Here is a 21,145-nt window from a genome sequence, read left to right as displayed (position 1 = left end):
TCTAAGCGGTTCACATCTTGCCCACAGCCATCTGGGTCCTCGTTTTACTGACCTCAAAAGGATGGAAGGCTGAATCAACCTTAAACTGGTGAGGATTGAACTGCTGAACTGCTGTCAGTTGGCAGTCAGCAGAATGAGCCGGTAATGCTGCATTCTAACCACAGCACCAGCATGGCTATTAGCTGATTAAGATATGCACTGGCCACTGTACCTCCAGGCCCACATGGCAGCCTGCGGAAAGAACCAATTCTGCCCAATTGTTCCGGTTGTCCAGAGTATTGTGGTCTGAGACCAATTATCTGTTTACAATTGGAGTTTTTAAGTATTTAATGATGTTTCTATTAGTTTCCGACTTTCATTTTTGAGTTTGATTATAAATGCATTTTTGTTATTATTTTACTGTAAAGTCATATTTTAAACTTGTCATAGGAAAGCTTGAGCGTTTGTATAATTAGCATAAAGACAAAAGTAACAAACCATCCAGAGCTTTGTAATTTTAATTGTATAAAACAAATGAATAAAGAAACAAAATAAGACAAATCCTGCTCATATGGACAGTTTATGTGCAATGCACTATGAAAACCCAAAAGTTAGTTCTCTAACCAGATTAATTATGTTGAATACACTCAGCTGAAGGATAATTATGATTACCTGTTTTTTTTTTTACTCTTTCAGGATACAGCTGATTATGTGAAGCCGGTGACTTTCTCTGTCGATTATGCCCTAAATAGTCCTGAGACTGGACCAGTGATGGATGATGGGTGGCCAACTTCACTGAAAGTTGCTGTGCGTAACATCTTCTGATTCTGGAGTGAGGGTTACAGAGGATTAAATTTAGGAACCATTGCAAGAAATGTTCAGCTTATTTATTGCTTTGGCTCCCTTCCCCCATCACCCAGGCCCAAAGCCTCTTTCAGCACAGAATAAAGAACAGTAGTCTGAGACGAAAGAGTCGGGAAGGGAAGAGAGCCAGGAGCTACAGAGTCAGAAAGAACAGAGAGGAGAGTCCAAAGAGTCTTTTTGGTGGAATAGTCACACTGTAGTTTAAAATCTGTATGAAATTAATAAATAACAGAACAATATGCACTAAATGAGGCTAGAGTCCCCTTGTTTCACATGTTTCTACACGTCATGGAACAAAACTATATAATTTTAATACAAACAACCAAATCTGCAGAAAGCAAATAGCCCAGTCTTTAAATCCAGTCCACTTTATAACATGACATGCCTGTACCATTGTACAATTTTGCAAGGATTTATGAATTCTTGAAGGAGGGTGCACGTTGTTCTAGAATTTTCTGGCTCTTCAATTCCAGCCCAAGAGCAGACATCTGAAGCAACTAAATGGTTTCCTGGCCTCAGAAATCAGTTTCGGCAACAGATAGAGGTAGAGGTAGAGGATGCCTAACTTAAAGAATCCAACCCTTCTCCTCTATCCAATAGGTACCATTCTGGAACGGATGCAACGAAGACGAGCACTGCATCCCTAATTTGGTTCTCGATGCTAAAACAGATGTCCCCACTGCAATGTGAGTAGATCTTCTGGAGTGAGCCTAAAGTAAGGCCAGCAAGTAGGAGGGATCTAGGAAATAAGATTGCGTGGTTCACTTTTGAGAACTTTGTGGAAGGGAAGTCACCCTGAACTGGTGAATCTCTTTCTTTTCCTTTGTCCTGAAAGGGCAGGATCGTTCTCTGTGGAGGTCATATCTTCACTCCCACTGCTGCCAGCACCATTGTACCATCAGCTGATAATAGGCCTAGCCTGCCCCCCCCCATCTTTTGATTGCAGTCTATGTGAACTCATACGAATGTCCTTAATGCTCTTGCCGACCCTGCTCTCTGGCTGCTGCCATAACATTTGCTCTTTTCATAGGGAATATTGCAGACGGGTCCTGAGAAAATCTCACTCGGATTGCTCCGCCTACACGCTGTCTTTTGATACCTCCATTTTTGTCATAGAGAGTGCCAGGAGGAGGGTAGCAGTAGAAGCCCTGCTGGAGAACAGAGGAGAAAATGCATATAACACCATTCTAAACATTTCCTTCTCAAGAAACCTGCAATTCGCAAGCTTGATTAAGAAGGTAAGGCATTCCCTAAATACGTTCTTGCAGGAGAGAAGGCTGATACTTCTTGGGATAAAAAATGTCTTTCTGGCGGCCCCTGAAGCCACCACTGACTTGTTAGTTGAAAATTAGGAGCAGAATTCTTTATTCTTTTGAGTTGGAAAATGTTCAAAAACTATATGGTGTACTTTAAAATAGATGTAATGTTTTTTTCAAATTCTCCCCAAGTTTGAATTGGATGAGGTGGTCTGCGGATCTAAGAATAAGCATTCAAGCATCTCTCCTGTCCCCGACACCCATACTGGTTTAGCCACTTTTTTATTTTATTCGTTTATTTATCAGATTTATATACAGAAGCCATCTATCTCACTTCGCTGCATCTATCCATCCATCGCAGCTCCTGGCCACCCAAAATTTGTTGTGTGCTGCTTGCCATGAAATTGCCCAGCGCAATTTCAAATGCCTTTATTTATTTATTTATTTATTTATTTAATGATTTATTTATTTGCTTGTTTGTTTATAACATTTATTTATTGATAACATTTATTGGCTGCCATAGGATAACTCTGTATTAGCTTTTTTGGCTGCTGCCGTAGAGTCCTAGCTCATATTTAAGTGACCATCCACAAGGACTCCAAGGTCCCTCTCAGTGTTTCTGTTTTTGAGCCATGTTTCACCTAATCTGTATTCATACCTTTGTTTTTTCCTGCCTACAAGTAAAATCTTGCTTTTCTCCACATTTGTCCTTTTATTGTTTTGATTTTTAGAAGGCAAACACCCTGCAGAAGTATTTCCGGCATTTTTGTGCCAGAGAGAGTTGTGCTTTCAAATACATTAACTGAACAAAATGGGACAAATAAAAACCACAGCAGCTTCTATTTCCCATCTCTCTTTACATTTGAAGGCTCTGAGACTCTCAAAAATTGTTCCTTTTGTTCTCTAACTCACATGAGATATGAACAGCAGAAATTCCACAGGAAAGAGAGATGACATTGCTTGAGAGAATTTAGATTTAAATTCAGATTTTGTTGATGGGCTTTTGGGCAAGTTAGAATTTCAGTAGTCTTCTCTGCAGCATTAAACTGGAAAAGAACAGTGATTTACCCACAATTTGTTGTGACAAATGACACAGAGACAACTTAATACAATGTTTTTATGATTTTTATATAGTAATTCTGGTTATAGTCATACAAACCTGGCCAATTGTGTCTTATTTGGTAAATCATAGACAAGCAGATCTTGATTTTATATGATGTGTGAACTATTAAGTATGAACCTATACCCATTTGTGATTGTTCTTCCCTTCCTTCCTTCCTTCCTTCCTTCCTTCCTTCCTTCCTTCCTTCCTTCCTTCCTTCCTTCCTTCCATCCATCCATCCATCCATCAGGTGACTTGAGAAAAATACATACAGTAGCTAGCAGTTGACTACCCCCAAAAAAGAGATATCTGATCTAATAGGGTCTTCAGCTCCAAAATCCTCCAGTGAATAACAATCTCATCTTCTACAGAATTTACTTCTGGCCTTCAGCTTTTTCCTCATGCTCCTCCTTTCTCTCTCTGCAGTATATTTGAGTTAATGGCAAAGTGTCAGCAAGAGGTCATTTTACCCCAGAGAAAAAAAGCAGAGACTCTGATGGGTTTAACTGTATAGCCAATACACTAAGAATTGCTCTCGTTAAAGCTAGATGGGTTTGCCAAGCATCTGTTAAGCACTTGGGAGGAAAAAATGAAGCTTTAATGATAGGAAGCTTCAAAGTAAGCCAATGCCTGAAAAGGCTTTATTTAAAAATGTCTCTGATTTATCATTTTCATATGGTAGCATCCACATCAGCAACTTTGTCATCCTGAATCCTGCAAGTCTGAGCTATAAGGGAGGCAGTTTTCCTATTGCAAAATCTGCTTCTCTTCCAGGGGAGCTAAATGGCAGGCCAGTTAACCAGTAGCCAGTAAATGCAGTCCAATCCTCTTGGCAGTCTCTCTTCTGAAATATCCTCATGTTGGAATGCTAAAATGTCTGTTGCCCCAAACGTAGCTGCAGTGGAATGAGGCAAACCTGTGAATCTCTCATAAGAGGCTACATGAGACTTCACCAGTTGGCCTCCATCACAACCAAATGCACATCCCACCTGCATCTTCAGGTTTCACTGGAATTCCTTTTAAGATTTTGCTTAGGGCGCCATTGCCCTAATGCAGATCCAGCTGTGTGAATCAGTATATTATGCCTGGGAATTCCATTAGCAAAGACTCTTAGTGGGATCTCCCTCAACGAAGAAAAGCCCAGTAAGAACCTAAGAATTATCAATAGATAATAGATAATCAATAGATTCATGTCTTCCCGGTCTCACTGAATTCATGGCAAAAAAACCCACCAGTGAGTGTGTGTAATGGGCGCTCTGCCCGGCTATGGAAAACATGTTCTGATGACATTACCACATGCAGCTATTTAGAAGAGATCATCTCTCATGCAGCCGCTTCGTGATCCTGGCATTTATATCCTGGCTGGGCCCCCGAAACCTCCCCCTCCTCCTCCTCCTCCTCTCAGAAATGTATAAATGTGCTGTCAGCATATGTGAGCACTTCGTTGTATGTTTTGGACAGCCTCGACCTTCCATCCGTCTTTAGTAGTAAAGATGCTGACCTTGCTGTCGAGGCCTTACTAATCTATGCAGCATGAAGAATTCCTTTTGTTGGTTTTTAAAGCTTGCCAGTGGAAAATTGCAGGAACAACTACCCACAAAATAGTGTAAAAACTTCTCTGTCTTCTGATGGATTACCCTGAAAGAAAAATATTAGGAGAAGAACTATCAAAGCAAGAATTAAAGGACTTCTTTGTCTAGTGATAAGAGTAGGTATGTTTCGTATTTTTTTAAAAAAGGAATCTCCTATAATTCTGCAGTATAACATTTTGGGAGTTGTGGGGAATTAGAGGGCTACAACATTCCAGAGAAGGATCAAGTTCTAGATCAGATGGACTTTTTCATTCCCGAATCAAGATGACTACAGAGTAAATTTTAAAAAAAGAGTCCCTGCAAGAGAAAATTTAGTCAATCTCAAAAATCAGGGTGAAACCTGGGCAGGACATTTCTGGGAAATATTAAGGCTCTAAACTAAATTGAAAAAACTGAAAAACATTCTGGAAGAAAACAAACCAGTTCCATGTTGACACCATGGAAACCACATAGATGTGTCTGTGAGGTCAGTAGGGGTCCTTGTCCATCTTAGGAAAGTTGTGCTGGACTACTAGAAAGTTCTGAGAATGCAGCTGAGATTGGAATGCTGAGAGAACATTCTAGAAGAAATCTATAGCAAACCCTTTCTGTATTGCCATCAAGAATCACGGGTGCCAAAGATGGCAGTGGGAATCAAGGTTTAAACGAGACTTTGCTTACTGTGACTGCTCCTCATGTTATGGATAATTTCCCATTTCTGCCACATTAATCTTTCAGGTTGGCAGTGATTTTTGGATGGGTTGCATAGGCAGCACCCAAGGGTCTCAGGGGCCACCTGAAGTTCTGAAGTCAGTGGATGTGCTGTGCACGCTCTTCTATGGCATAATTGGATCCTTTGGTCTTCCAATGGTGTATCCATCATTGCTGTAATTCATCCATCTCGCTGCTGATCAATCCCCTTTTCCCTTTCCCAACATTATATTATTCTCAAGAGAGCTTGGTCATCCCACAATGTGCTATTATGCTATTTTGAATCTGGTCATTTGTGCCTTGAGTAAGTATATAGACTCTACTGTTCTATTATTGTAGTTGTGTGTAAATTTACAGAATGAGCTATAACTTGCAATTTGCATCCTTTCTCTTTCATTTCAGGATGACCCAGACATTAATATAGAATGCCTGTTTGAGGAGAAACATTCAAACAGCAGAGTTTGCAATGTCAGCTACCCCTTCTTCCGGGCCAAAGCAAAGGTAACTAGAGAGTCCTAAATGAAACATGCCCATCTGCCGAGGGATTGGTTGAATAAGTCATTCCTTTTCTGCATTTTTAAAGACTCCTGCTTTTTACACTGTTGCTGCTTCCCAGGACAGCTCACATCAATTAAAATTTGGCACACATTCTAGAGATAAGGCAAAGAAAGAGAGAGACAAAAGAGGCCAGTATTTCATAGTCAGAAAAAGTGGGATTTATATCCATCTTAGGCCAAGCTGATTTTTTTCCTTGCAAGGAACAGCAGTTGATGGTTTTGGTCCTCTTGCTGATGGATGATATATGTGCTGTCTTTCAGCTCATTGGACAGCTATCAGTGGAAACAGCATTTTCTCTAGCAGGAGGGCAAAATAGCCATTTGCAGCTGCATCTTTTACAGCTGATAGGAGAATTAAAGTTGGTTTCCATCTTGCCATGATATTCTTTCTGTAGTGGACCCTGGATGAGAATAGGTTGACAGGAATAACATAAAGTTTTATGAGAATCCCAAGAATTGTCAGTAAAAATTATCAGCAGGCAAATACTGATTCAAGTGGGCTCATACTAGAATCTACCTCTTACGTGTCTCCACGTAAAAATACATTCCCTTTTCTCCCGAGTATTATTTTTCACATTTTCACTTACAAATACAAGACTGGATAATTTGTTGAGTAGCTGAGAAACCCTTGTTGCTTTACTGAAAAACTTGTCTTCTTTCCATTTGTCCTGCTCAGAAAAAGGATGTGTCAGATCAACATAGGTTCGTGGCATCCTGTTAGATCTCTGCTCGTAAGCCAGGACCAAAAAACTCAATGACTAAAACTCATTGAGATAGATGCCTTTATAAATATCCATTATATTACATGGAAGCTTGGCCAAGAGTTCGTATGCTAGGAAAAACTACATGATATGTATCTGCGTGACCAAAGATAACTCTAGAGCCTGAAATTAAAGGCTGACTCTCTCCAGACATTGACTGAGTAATGCTGCTGAACACAAATTCAACACCACGTAATTGCAGTTGCTTTCCAAGCCAGAAGAGTTTGTTAAGAATTCCAGAACCATGAATAATATTAGCTTTTCCAAGTCTATGTTGCCAAATAAGAAAATAATAGGTTGGCCAAGAGGTTTCAGCTGCATTAAGATGGTCTGGCATCTTAAAAGGTCTTTGGGCAGCCAGTTAAAAGCTAGAAGACAAAGCTAAAGGTTTCCCCCCTAATCAAGCAGTTTTTTTTAATTGGAATTTTTTGAATGATTAATTAACTAGTAAACTAGTTATCCACTATTACCCCAGCAGCACAGGTATATAACCCTAAACAGAGTCATGTTTGCTTAGGGTTATATTAACACACAACATCTCATCTGCTATTTCGTGAGAACTGCTGGCTGTGGGTTAATTGATCCTTGCTTCTCTTGAAGTTGGGACTAGATCCTAATGAAAATAGATGTACCATCTATTTTGGTTTTATACACGTCCACCTAACCCCCTCTCAGCCCTGCTGGAGGGCATGAGTAAATGGAGGGAAGGGCTGGGTCCATTGGGTTGGCTCCAAAACAAGCCCCACAGATATCTGGGAGATGGAATCTGAAGAGAACTCCTCTCCAACTAGCCCCATTGTGATGGGTTTTTGTTTCTTTTTAATTCCAATTTGCAAAAAAAAAAAGAAACTGGAACTGAAGTGGAGCAGCTTGGGAGGGCAGAATGTCTTTGCTTTGGCAAGGGTGGGGAACTGTAAACTATGCCAAGGCCAGCAAAATCCCCCCATCGTCAGCTGTATGGTGCCATTAAAAAGGGGCGGGGCTTAGCTCACACATTCATTGTCACCATCCTGACTTTTTGACACACACACTGTGAATTGCAACAAGCCAATCTTGACTGAATTGCAAAACATGAGAAACAGGTTTATGATAAAAAAAACAACCACAGATTCTAAATGAGTGCATTTGTTAACGAATCAAAGAAAAGTTCAGAAAATGCAACTAACCAATCCCTGCAGACATTCCTGCTCACCCATAGGTTCCTTGAAGTTCCTTCTGAAAGAAAGATCAGCCTTGGAGGTCGTCATGCACTTTTGGAGACCTTTAGTTGCTATATCAAATTGGTAGAACTTTGCATTATTCATCCCAATAACAGGCTAGGAATCCTTATATTAACCCTTTTTGCAATTACGTTATACTCTTCTTCCCTTCCCCCAAATGTTAGACTTACCGCAAAGTAAGTCTACTAAGAAACAGAGTAAAAACAATCACATGGCCTACCAGCCTGGGACATTAGATGGCTCACCAGAGAATAATAACAGAGTAACAGAATAAGAATTGGAAGGGACCTTGGAGGTCCACTAGTCCAACCCCCTGCTCAAGCAGAAGACCCTATACTATTTTAGACAAATGGCTGCCCAGTCCCTTCTCAAAAGCCTCCAGTGATGGAGCACCCACAACTTCTGAAGGCAAGTTGTTCTACTGGTTGATTGTTCTTATTGTCAGGAAATTTCTCCTTAGTTCTAGGTTGCTTTATTCAATTTCCATCCACTGCTTCTTGTTTTGCCTTCTGGTGCTTTCGAAAATAGGTTGTCCCCCTCTTCTTTATGGCAGCCCCTCCAATAATGGAACACCACTATCATATCACCCTGTCCTTCTTTTCACTAGAGTAGACATACCCAGTTCCTGCAATCGTTCTTCATATGTTTTAGCCTCCAGTCCCCTAATCATCTTTGTTGCTCTTCTCTGCACTCTTTTTAGAGTCTCAACATCTTTTTTATATTGTGGTGATCAAAATTGATGCAGAATTCCAAGTGTGGCCTTATGAAGGTATTATAAAGCAGTAGTATAATGGATAGTATAAGGGAATACTGGCAGAAATACATTTTAATGTCCTAAATCTGTTCTGATCTCTACAGGTTGCTTTTCGCTTGGATTTTGAGTTCAAAAAGTCAATTTTCCTCCAAAACCTGGAGATATTTTTGAATGCCAGCAGGTTGGTATTTTTTTTTACTTCTTCTATCACCCAATCCTGATCATTTGTCTTTTTTCTCTCACCCACCCCTGTTCCTCCACCACCCCCAAACTGGATTTCTCCCTCTGGCTTCACTTTTGTAACTGTTTCTGGTTTCCCCCTTCTGTTGCAAGACTGCTGTCAACCATGCTTCCTCCTCAGGTGATTTTCTTTTTTTTTTTTGCCATGAAAATACTAATTGGAAACACGGGTGTCAAAAGTGTGGGAGGGCAATAGGCCACATGCCCTCTTCTGTCTGGAATTTTGATCTGGGCTGGGCATCATTAGACCCCTGCAAACACCAGTTCAGCATATACATCCAAGAATGCCAAAGTTTCATCTCAAGGGCTAGTTAAAAAGAAAGTACTGCAAAGTAATTAGAAAATTGTGGGTATTAAAATCTTAAAAGTTTCACTTCTGAAGGAGGAATTCTACTGTGGCAGAATTAGAAGAGATTTATATTCCTTGCAAATCCTTCCATTGTCCATCATTCAGTCAGAACTAAAGAAGCTTCTTGGATGAGAAGCAAAATGTCTTCAAGGAAAAACAAAGACAGTCCAGTTGCCGCTTGAAAAAGCACCTTTGGGGAAATTCCCTGCTTTTTCTGTTCTTATGTGTGACTCTGCAAGTCTGGTATACCTGCAAAGGGATGGAACATCGGATCTCTGAAAAGGAGTGACACAGACTTAAAATCATGGTGTTCTCAAAATTCAACATCTTCATTCTACTATTCCTGCTATGATTCAAATGTGCGTACCATGTCTAGTAGACTACAATTCTTTGTCCATATTGAATGTGAAAACTGGATATTGAAATACAAAGGAAATTTTGTGCATCCAGAATTCCTTTATATTTCATTTTATAACAATAAAAATAACATTAGAAAAAAAAGAAATTGGATATATAAATTACTTTCTGAGATGCTCGGAAGTTAAAATTTCTCCTGGGAATGGGGAGTTTGTCCAATTCCACTACAGAACAATGATGTTGTGCTGACTCCTGGGCAGCTCCCACAGGCTTGATTTTGCCTTTGGAAATGTTTTCACATTAGATGGATTTGCTGGCAATAAATACTATTTCAAACCCAAATGCATTGCTTGGGATGGCACTATTATGAAACAGAGTTTTGGTTCTTAAAAAGTTCACTCAGTTTACAAGCTCAGGCAAGAGCAGTATTAGCCTTGCCGTTCACCTAAAGGGAATTAATGTAGACTCTTCCTGGAAGTGTGTGACAGCAGGCAAACAGCTGTTTGTAACCATCTCCCACTCCCAGACCCAAACTTATCTGGGGAAACTACTCAACCAATGATATACAAAATGCCTGGTTATACTTTGAAAGCAGCACAATAATATATGCAAACTGTTGCTACCAGTGAAACAAACCATGGAACTAAGGATTGGATTTGATAACCCCTGAGCTTCATTCTAATTATATTCTTAACCAACAGGGATTCACAACACTGAGCAATTTTTCCAACTTGGAGAGTAGTTATCCTTTATTTTTATTCTGCCTTTCAGGAATAAAAACACACAAGAGAAGGGAAACATAAGGCTGAAAAGGAGTTTTCCCATCGCAGCTAAAAGAAAGTGAATATTTATATCCAGTTTCGGCCGATCTGTTTCCAATTTTTTCTCAGATTCTAGACATTATTTCTTTTTCACACAGCATAACTGAAGCTGGAAGAGGCAATGGCAAACCACCTCCATACTGTTGCCAAGAAAACATGTGTTAATAATGTCCCCAGAAGCTGCAGATTAGTTTTTAAACTAAATGCAATTTTTATGTCACTCTCACCATGAGCATGCTTTTACTTCTAAATTTGTCTCTCTTTCCTAATAAGAAGAAAAGTTGGTGTGTTGAAGTTGCAACTCCCTAGCTGCATTTGCTGAAAAAATAGCAAGTCAAGCAAATTGCAGAGATGGAAAAGATCCCAGGATAGTATCAAATCCATAATTCCAGCCAGTGGTGGAAAAAAACACATTTTTCTCCCTGCTTCAGCTAGGAATGTTGACTCATATGAAGCAAAGATCAGCTTTGACATGTCTGTAATGCGCCTATTAAGCCAGTAGAGCATTGGCAAAGGAATACTCTGTCTCCTGCCAAAATCACCAAGACTTCAATTGACAGAAATTGCTACCCTAGAGAAGGAGACCAGAGCAAATATATGCATTAAGTGCACAAAGGAAAAACTGAGCTGAATGGGTTGATGGGTGTCTGTCTGTGAGTCTAACAGCTCATAGTAAAAGTCAGCGAGATCCCCAGTAAGGCAGGGATCCCCAACCCCCGGTCCGTGGACCAGCACTGGTCTGCAGCATGCCAGAAACAAGCGAAGCTCCATCCGTGGGATGCAGGCAGCACACAAAACTACGCTCCCACCCAGTCCACGGAAAAACCTCTCTCCGTGGAACTGGTCCCTGGTACTCAAAAGGTTGGGGGCCGCTGCTGTAAGAAGTCAGTGTTTTCCCTAAGAGATGTAGCTATCACTTTATGGCCAATCAACGTTGTACCTTTTTATGGGATGGCCCCTAAATGGATCTCTGGTTCCATTTTTACATTCTAGTGACAGTGAAGAACAAGAAAGCACGAAAGAGGACAATTCTGCTCTCCTCAAGTTTCAGCTGAAATATGAAACTGATCTCCTTTTCACCAGGTATTCTGGATATGTACTGAGTGAGTTTTGCATTGCCATAATTCATCATTCTGAAAATGATGATGTGTTCTGCGTGTTCAGACCTTCTGAACAGTGGGAACAGTTTTTATTTTGATTGGGTTCTCGGTTTTTTTGCTGCTCTTCAGGGGTTCCAGCCAGAACTATTATGAGATCGAACCCAACAATTCTCTACAGACATACGATAGAATCGGCCCACCATTTAATTGCACTTTTAAGGTAAATTCATTTTTTGTTCTAAGCAATATATTGGGAATGGGAGATGGCTTCTTGCAGAAGAGGGTCACATGCTACTTTTTTTCCCTTCAGCTACAAAATCTGGGCCTCTTCCCTGTAGATGGGATAGTTATCAAAATCACAGTCCCAGTGGCCACACGAGGAGGGAATCGCCTTCTGCAGCTAACAGGCTTCCATGGACCAGAGGTATCCACAGTTCCTACTTATTATTTTGGTATTAGAAAACCTCAAGATATAAGCTTGAATGATCAATCAGACACCTCAAGAGAAAGCACATCATCTACCTAGCTAATGAATGAAGATGACAATTTTTCTTCTCAGGTGGACACATGTCCTTGTCTCCTTAGTAATAGGCTGCCCTCCTGCTAAAGTTTTGTGGTTCAGTTTAGTTTTTTGTGTATATTTAGTATGATGGTTCATTTTATCATTCCATGTAGTAAACACATTCAAACATTAAGTTAATTAAGTAATCAGTGGTTTATTTCTAGAATTCTTTTTTCTCCTCGATGGGTGTTGGCCTTTCGTTGGGAGTACTGATGAGAACACTACTTGCACTCCTAGCTTCTTAACTTTATTGCCTAGTTGTTTGTAATCCCTCACTATTGTACTCAGGTTGTTTGTTGTGTCGTTCGTCCCAATGTGAAGGAGAAGGAAGGGGTAGTAATCTGTAGGCCTAATTATTTTGGTTAGGTTCTCAGCCACATCTCTGATTTTTGCTCCAGGGAGACAACATACCTCCCTGGATTGTATGTCTGGTGTGCAGATGGATGATTCTGTTGCTTTGAGGATAGAGTCTCCTATTACCAACACTCTCCTTTCTTTTGGGGGGCTGCAGTCTGGGTTGCTTTTCTGTTTATCTCAGGTGTGTTTGTTGATGTGGCTTTTTTAGGGATATTTGTAGTTGTTTCTTTGCTAGGTGTCCGCATGTTTTCTTTGAGGGGGAGGTTGTGGGTCTGCATGTTTCCATCTAAGGGGAGAAATTGATTGCTCAGTTTTAATGGGGCTGCTTCTGGTTGGGTAGGATTGGGCAGAAGGGGTTTGTTACCGGTAGTTGTATGCTGCTTCTTTCTTTAAGTATTGTGTTTCCTTCTGTGTGTGACATACCTCCATTTGTCTTCCTCCTCCAAGGGTTTATCAGTAGGGTCAAATCCTCTGGGAGTTATTTGTTCATTATTTGGTTCGGTTTGGGTGGAGCTTTCTTTCTTACATTGGGGTTTGGCTAGAGTTGCCTCTAAGTTCCTAACCTTTTCCTGTAGTAGTTCACATAATTTGCATCTAATGCATGTATAGTTTGGGTGTTCTTTGGGCATGAGCGCATACATGGAACATGTATTCCATACCACAATAGTGTCAGTCATTTGTTCCATGAGTTTGTTGCTTGAAAATCCCTCTTTTTGGTTGGTGGATGTGCTTTGCTGTTGGCCTTGTTTCTAGCTTCTCTGTTCTGGGTAATTGTGCCTATTTTTCTATTGTTGAACAAAATCTTATCAATTTGGAAATTCAAAATCTTCCTTGTAATGTAAAGACAGTTTTTCTTGTTTTGTGTTTTGGAACAATTTGGAACAGTTCTTCCCCAAAGTGATGGGAACTACTTCAAAAATCAATAATGATCTGAAAATTGAGGGAAAAAATAAAGAAAAACAATGAAACATGCAATGTGGAAGGCTATAATTCCAGGAGCTGTCAGACAAGATTCAAACAGGCACTAGAAGGAAGCAATGAAATATTAAAGAAAACTGTCTAATGGCTCACCTTTTCGTGAGTTAGGTTTTCTTGACTTTTCTCCTCCCAATTGCTATTTGAAACTAAAAGAGGCCCTTTGTACAAGATGGGCAGATGAAAGACCCCAAGAGAAGAGACCCAAGAGCTTTCGTGGTCAAAGGAGTATTTAACAGTGGATGGTAAAGCGTGTAATCGCATTTTTTGTGAGTGATTATGGATGGCATGTCTGCCTCCTTAAAGTCATGGAGTTGGTCCAGACCTCAAAATAAACGAGAGCATCTGTTTATTTGATTAATGATTCCAGACCCTCTCTCTGTTATAGAATGGTATGATGTGCAATATTGGAGGCAATGACACAGACTATCGAAGGACACCCTCGGATGAGGATTTAGGCCGTCATCCCCAGCTGGTGAGTCCTTTCAGTATCACAGCATCGTGGTGAAAGTTCTTTGGCCACTTCCTGAGCACAACGGTGCTGTGTCAGGCTGCACAACAAATTGTCAGATGACCTCACCCAGCAGCCTCGTGTAGGTGGCCTCAGATAGATGCTCAAAACAAGTTCATGCAGCCATTTTGAAGGAAATTCCATCAGTCAAAGAACTTCCGGGTTAAAGGGGGGAAATGGCTCAATGTCTTGCATTCCACCAAACCTCACTTGTCTTTTTGTTCCAGAATTACAGTAATTCTGATGTGATTTCAATCGACTGCAGTGTGAATCTGGCTGCCAATGAAGAAGTCAGCTTTCTCTTATATGGAAATTTGTGGATGAGGACCCTAAGAGTGGTATGGACAAGATGCAAATTGCCATCTTTGCTAGCAGCCAACACAAGTAATTGGCATTAGGTCCTGCTCTTCCAGGCCGTGATGGTCAGATTTTTACCTTCCGCACTAACTTGTCTTTCAGTGGTAATAATAGTTATCCCGAAGCAAGCATTCTTAGTCCAGCTGGGGAACAAGAGCTTCTAGAGTTCACATTAGTTGCAGGCTACTGCAGAGAGAGAATTTGGTCCAACCAGGAGCAGCTGGGATTTAAGATGAACATAACATCAAGGAAATTTAAAATGAGATTATATTTCAAAGAAAGAAGTGTGTGATTCTCTACCGCTAAAAAAATTAACTATTAGAGTAAAAATGGAAGCAGTATTGAAATTGGCAAGAAAGTAGCTGGAATCCTTCATGGAACTGAAAAGTCTCACCAGTTATGTCCCATTTCGCAGACTTCGTGTATTCCCCCAATCGCAAGATACCCCATACCCCTGACTTTTCCCACCTGCCAAGCAACAGTCCCTCTATAACCAAGGGCACATCAAACCACATTGAGAGACTAGGAAGGCATTATGAAGAGAAGACAGGCTATTTTGTGCCGTCCTCCTGTGTCAGGAGACAGAATTCTTCCGAATGTGTCAATGCGTTGATCCAAGAGAGCATTCTAACCTCTGTAGGCAATAATTAATTACAGCAAATCAATTCTGACTAAACTAGGTGACCTCTGTCCGTACTAGGACATGTCCATACATGGCTCTAAACAGTGTTTTGTATATTGTGTGAACTTAATATTTATAGTTTCTTCCACCAGCTATAGTTAAAATCAAGCACGGCTTAGCATTATGTGTGAACTGAGCCACTGATTCTCTCATATCTGTCCAGCTGAAATTCAAGACCTTGAGATTCATCTTCAATGCTGCCTTGCAGAGAGGGTTTCGTAGTGCCTTTGTCTTCAGAGAAGAGGATCCTAGTCGCCAGGTAAGCCCGAAGATCACGGTCCTCTTCTCACCTGCTCACGCACCAGTCAGCTTGACTCTTTGGAGGCCATAGTAAGATGCTAATGGAAGCTGGAGCTCAACTTTGTAATGATAGGAACTGTGGGCTCTGTAGCTTTCACATTTCTTCTGATCCTGACCTTAGATTGCCACTAATGGTTTAAAAAATACAGTATGTCTTTCCAAGCCACCCAGAGAGGAAGAGACAAAAAAGTCAAGACCGCAGCCAAAACCATGCAATCAAAAACCTGCCTCTTTTTTACATGTGCCACAATATGTATACAAAAGGGGTGGGACTTTGACAACAGGATTGTGGCTGGATTATTCGACCCTCTTGTGGACACGCCTGACCAGTCTACATACTCCTCTCTCCACTGGCCATCTCTTCTCTAACTCATAACTCATCTTGCTATTGAAGATGTAGCTTTTAATATGCCTTCAGTTCTAACTTCATTCCCTTTGGAGAAAGTTAGCTTCAGCTGTCATTCTGGCATTAGTAACAGCAGCCAAGGAATTCCTTAACAAAGTGAGACTTATAAGTCTTTCTATTATTAATAATAACAATCTTGTCATTATTAATGAGAAAGAAAATTAAAGTGGAATAACAGTGTTACTTTGTAAACTTTTTTGAAAAGATCTGATTCCCAAAAAGCTGGATATAAACTTCATAAAGTATGGCAGGGATTGCAGTATTATTACAATCTGCATGAAGAAGTAGAATAAAACTGATGAATATTTCAGCCATTCGTCAGCTGCATATCCCCCGTGGGTGTGGTTTGAACTTTATCTTCCACAGTAATGTCTATGTGTCATTGGTGTGGAAGTTCAAAACCTCTGGAGGACCATGTGTTGCCAGCCAAACTGTGTTCTAATGTTGAGGAGCATCTCATTTTAGTAATAAGAATTATTTGAGGGAAAATAGTGGTTTTGAAGGAAATTACATTTTTTAAATTTTGAAAGATTGCTAAACTAGTGAATGTACAGAAACAAAGTGGGACTTTGTATTGCATATGTTTTAATCTCCCTTTCTGGTGTCGGAGGCAGTTTAGATATTAATGGCCATCATGACAATCATGGGCTTCTCCCAGATCATCACTGGCCTGATCAAAACTGCAACACCTTTCCCCAAAACAGAAGAGATGTGATATTGTTTGGGAATGACCTTTCCGTGGACCAGGCACTTATTCTTGATGATGGATTTAACCAGAGCTATCGAGCCACTCAGAAAGGCTGGTGGCTGATTAAGATGGTATCTGCAGGCACCAGATAGAACTGGAGGGTTTCTGATTATCACTTTAGAAATTTCCAAACAATCTGGAAATTTCCAAACAATCTCTGGCCAGTGGAAGTGACCTGGATGTTTGATAGGATTGCCTGAGTAACCTTTACTCCTCCATTGATCTCAGGGGATCTTTGCTTTTCTGAGGAGTTGAAAATGAAGCAAACAGAGATACCCAGAGTGATGCTGGTGGGAAATGAGGTTGAATCTGAGGCATATGAATTCAAGTCTACTCTCTAGTGATAAGGGCGTTGAAGCGCAACTCCACCCTTATGACATCTGCAGGGGGCTGTCAGCCAGCTTCATTATTCATAACAACCCAGGCCCTGTTAGGTAATGGTAGATTGGAACATCCAGTAACAGTAGTGTGTAAACATCTGGCCAGTAATCTCATAGATTAAGTCATTCATACTTGTTTCAAGCTGAAAGCTGGATCAGCAAGAGATATCTAGCAACCTTAACTGAGCTTTAGGATCTTGAGGAAGCAAAGTTCTTTTGGGCATAAGTTCCACCACTTGTGACCTTGATTCCTATTCCTTCCAAGGGATCAAGAAGGGACAAGGACTGGATTTGAGTAATGCATTATTGAGGAAGGGAGATGTACCAACAATCTTAAAAGACAATCCAGCAATTACCAATTTATATCCAACTTTTCTTTTGGGAAGAACATTGAGCAGCAAGTTGTCAGTCCTCCAAGATAAAATCAGAAAGCACGAGTTGCTGGTAGTCTTGCTAAGTAGTTTAATGAAGTATTTAATATTGGATTAAAATCTTGAAAGTCTATCTCACACAGCCTTCAACCTATACCTAACTCAATCAAGATGGAGTTGTCTGAATTTCTTTTTCAATTTCTGCTTTCTACTGCCCCAGGACTGAAATACTATTTTTGTAACTTTCCACATTCTCCTGATATCCCCTCACACAACTACAGAGGCTCTGGAAGGAGTAGATTGTCTGGATCCTTGGCACTTAGGATTTAGGCCTAAAGAAGGATGCAGTCTGCAATTCTGGCTCTGACTGATGAGTTATGGTGGAACATGGAGGGAAGGCGGGAGTACAGCTATCCTTGTGCTGCTGGATCTTTCAGTGGCCTTTGGTATTGTCAGCCAAGGTCCTTCTTGTCCTCCTGTGAGGGTTGGAAGTAAGAGACATCATTTGTGGTTGTTTCACTCCTTCCTGAATGGGCAAGTCTGGGTCAGTGGTTTCAGCAGAAAGAACAAACCCATGGGAATTCCAGTATGGGTGACTGAGGACCTAGTCTTGCCCTCCAACTTGTTTATTTGGGGCTTAGGTATCTTAGAGACCACCTATTCCAGTATATTTTGCTTGCCAAAACTGGGAGAATAGAATGCCTGCTGAAGTGGGAAGAAGCACAGAAATAGGCACTAAGGCAGTTTGCCCCTGACACAAAAGTTATTCCGTCTCTCGTGACCTTCCAAGAAGTTAATAAACCCTAATTTTTCCAGGTCTTTGTAGACCGAAATCGCTGGAACAGTTACCTATTTCCATTGCAGCACTGAAATACTTCTTCATTGTTTACAAACCTCAGATGGAGCAGGAGCACCCTCTTCTGAGCAGTTGTGGCTCAGCAGCCACCAACAAAAGAAGCTGCCTTGTTTCTGCAGTCTCACCATATGAGAACTCACCTTCTAGATAGAACTCCCTGCAAATCCTATTTGACCTCCTGCGCCTTCCAAAACAGTTGACACTGGAAGAGTTCCATGTGACGTCTCGCTATTCTTTTTCCCCTTGTAGATTGCATTTGAGATCTCCAAGGTCGAGGAGTCCCACATCCCCATCTGGATTATAATTGGGAGCACGTTAGGTGGTTTCCTGCTGCTGGCATTGCTAGTGCTGGCCCTCTGGAAGGTAAGCCTACCTGCAGCCACACAGGGTAGGCATGGATGCATTAGGATTATTAGCTCATCATCAGGAGCACTTCTGCCACTTTAGGCAAGCTGCCCACTTGGGGCCAAAATTTTCCATGCAACCACAGTGAAGAGCAGTGGAGCCCAAAAGAACTCAAAACCATCATGCATTTTGTAACGCTGGATTCCCCTTGCCCACATGCAGTTATCTTGGCATTACATGCGTTAAGTTATACCGGACACCCTTAGCAATACAGTCAGATGGCAATTTCACATCTCTTAAGTAGAAATTTTTCTGAAAATTCTTTTCATGACAACACAGATCAGGTTTCTATTTTTGTGCATTAATCTATATTACCAGTTAACTCATAAACACAAATTTTTCATTGTAGCAAAAAACTAGCTGGTTCTTTTCTTAGGTAGGAATAACCAGGGAAGAACAGGCAGTCCCCGACTTACAACAGTTCACGTAGTGACCGTTCAAAGTTACAACAGCACTGCAACAAGTGACTCATGGCCATTTTTCAATTTCAATTTTACGACCATCGTGGCATGGCACAGCCACAGGATCAAAATTCAAACGCTTGGCAACTGACCCATAGTTATGGTGGTCGCCGTGCCCCGGGCTCACGTGACCCCCTTTTCCACCTCCTGACAAGCCAAGTCAATGTGGAAGCCAGATTCATGATTTAACAACCTTGTTATTAACTTAACTGCAGTGACTCACTTAACAACTATGGCAAGAAATGTTATAAAACAGGTCAAAACTCACTTAACAAATGTCTCAGCAGAAGGAAGTTTGGGCTCAATTGTGGTCGTAAGTTGAGGACTCCCTGTATGGCAGTGTTGGGTTGCATCAACAGGGTAATGACATCAGAGGAAGTGATAGTAGCAGTCTATGCTGGGCTGGCCTGACCTCACGAGAAACACTATGGCCAGTTGCTGAGGAATCAGACTGCAGAGAAGAGCAACAAAGAGGGTGAGAAATTTGGAGACTAAATCCCATGAAAACTTTTTAAAGGACCTGGATATTTTAGCCTAAAGCAGAGAAGGCGGCGGGAGGCAGAATAGCAGTCTTCCAATCTTTTAACAGCTGTCACAGAAAAGGAAGAATAGATTTGTTTTCCGTAGCACCCAAAGGCAGGACGAAGACCAATGGGTGGAAGCTCTATAAAGAGAGAGACCAACTCAAAGGGAGAACCCTTCAGCAGCTTCCCTCCTGGAAGCCTGGGTGCTGCGTACGAAAGCTTTTCCACAAAGGTCGAATAGCCATTTGTTTGGGACGGTCTCGGGATTCTGTCCTCCGCAGAGACTTGGAGGAAAACCTCCAAGATTCCTTTCAGCCCTGCGATTCTCAGAAAGCCACGAGGGCAACTGCAACCATGCAAAACCCTGAATTTGTGTATGAGTCACAAAGTTGCCATCTTGACTTTTTTGACCCCTAATATGAAGATCTTTGTAAACTAATTTCTCCCTCATTCTAAACAGCACAAAAAGCAAAAGCAGTTCTTGCTTATGGTCTTTCTATAATTATGGTTGGTTTTTTTCCCCTTGATGGAGGTTTTATATATAGTATACCTGGTAAAAAATCAGATGATGTTTTTTGCTTTTTTTTCTTATTTCTTAATCTTTAAATGTTTTAAATTCTTCATGCTATTTTTTAAGCAAAAGTGAAAAGTATTAACATAGCCTATATGTCTTAATAGGTAAATTACAGTTAAATTTTCTGCCCTTCAGTCAATGATTTGTTTGTTAAACAATTGAAAAAAGCAGTCTCAGTCGTTTCAGAGTTGGCAAATTCAGTCAATGCATTAAATTTACAGAGGATTTTCTGGTTTGTCTTATATCTCTTTAGCTTGGTTTTTTTCAAAGCGCTACCCACAAGAGAGATGCAAGCCAGGATCAGACTACCAAAGATTTGGACTAAGGCTTCCATTGTCCTGAGCATATCAGCTGGTCTTTTTTCTCACAAACAAGTTTACTTTGCCGTATAGCCAGCTTCCTTTTGCATTGACCAGTTTCCCAGTTACCTGAAAGCCACCCAGCTGCTAAGTGTCACCCTGCAAAGGAGAGGCCTCCACCAGCAGGGACTTCAAACTGGTTTTGTTTCCTTCTGCCTAAGACACTGGAACTATACAATAAGGACAGGGAGAGAGTAGATCCACAAGAAGCAGCTTTCTCTTTAAAATGATCTACTTTGGCCACAAGACTGAGGGAAAAGATGCCAGAAGACTCCAATCCTTTACTGCACGCGCAAGATTGTTTGGGATGATGCGCTTTTCAGTCTGCACTTCCATTGGGGAAACTTTGCTCCTGAAATAAAAAGGAGTGGAAAGTCTAGATTCACACAAATACTTGAGCTTTCACTTTCCTTCATTCAAGCTGTCAAGCACAAACCGGTCAGGCATCTGCAGTGCACTTCCCTAAAAACAAATCAAGTTGCTATAATAAAATGTTTTATTCCGGATTACTTAAGAGACTTACAAATCTTGCTGGACAAAAGTTGATGTTTCAAATGAGATCTGCACACCTTCTGAGCACAAACTGGGATCACTAGAACTAAGTGGAGATTAATTTGCGGAGGGGCATAAGTAGCAGGTATCTGAAGAGCAAAGAAAATGGGTAGAGGTGATCAG

General features: G+C 40.9%; 1 protein-coding gene across 1 annotated transcript in view; it reads left to right on the top strand.

Annotated features, from left to right (window-relative positions):
- ITGA11 (integrin subunit alpha 11) overlaps positions 1 to 20,688 on the top strand; it is a 53,837-nt gene extending 33,149 nt beyond the window's left edge. Inside the window, exons 18-30 of the mRNA XM_015811924.1 lie at positions 676 to 786; positions 1,444 to 1,529; positions 1,874 to 2,081; positions 5,886 to 5,984; positions 8,880 to 8,956; positions 11,536 to 11,625; positions 11,772 to 11,862; positions 11,953 to 12,066; positions 13,925 to 14,011; positions 14,275 to 14,385; positions 15,250 to 15,345; positions 18,397 to 18,510; positions 20,365 to 20,688. Coding sequence (XP_015667410.1) covers positions 676 to 786; positions 1,444 to 1,529; positions 1,874 to 2,081; positions 5,886 to 5,984; positions 8,880 to 8,956; positions 11,536 to 11,625; positions 11,772 to 11,862; positions 11,953 to 12,066; positions 13,925 to 14,011; positions 14,275 to 14,385; positions 15,250 to 15,345; positions 18,397 to 18,510; positions 20,365 to 20,436 — 1,356 coding nt within the window. The 3' untranslated portion in view covers positions 20,437 to 20,688. The remainder of the gene's footprint in view (positions 1 to 675; positions 787 to 1,443; positions 1,530 to 1,873; positions 2,082 to 5,885; positions 5,985 to 8,879; positions 8,957 to 11,535; positions 11,626 to 11,771; positions 11,863 to 11,952; positions 12,067 to 13,924; positions 14,012 to 14,274; positions 14,386 to 15,249; positions 15,346 to 18,396; positions 18,511 to 20,364) is intronic.
- The last annotated feature ends 457 nt before the right edge of the window (positions 20,689 to 21,145 follow it).

The sequence above is a fragment of the Protobothrops mucrosquamatus genome, unplaced genomic scaffold, assembly GCF_001527695.2.
Source record: "Protobothrops mucrosquamatus isolate PMUCROS unplaced genomic scaffold, P.Mucros_1.0 scaffold56, whole genome shotgun sequence".
Classification (NCBI taxonomy): Eukaryota; Metazoa; Chordata; class Lepidosauria; order Squamata; family Viperidae; genus Protobothrops; species Protobothrops mucrosquamatus.
Note: the sequence above shows the minus strand (reverse complement) of the source record. Positions and strands in the feature narration are given on the sequence as shown.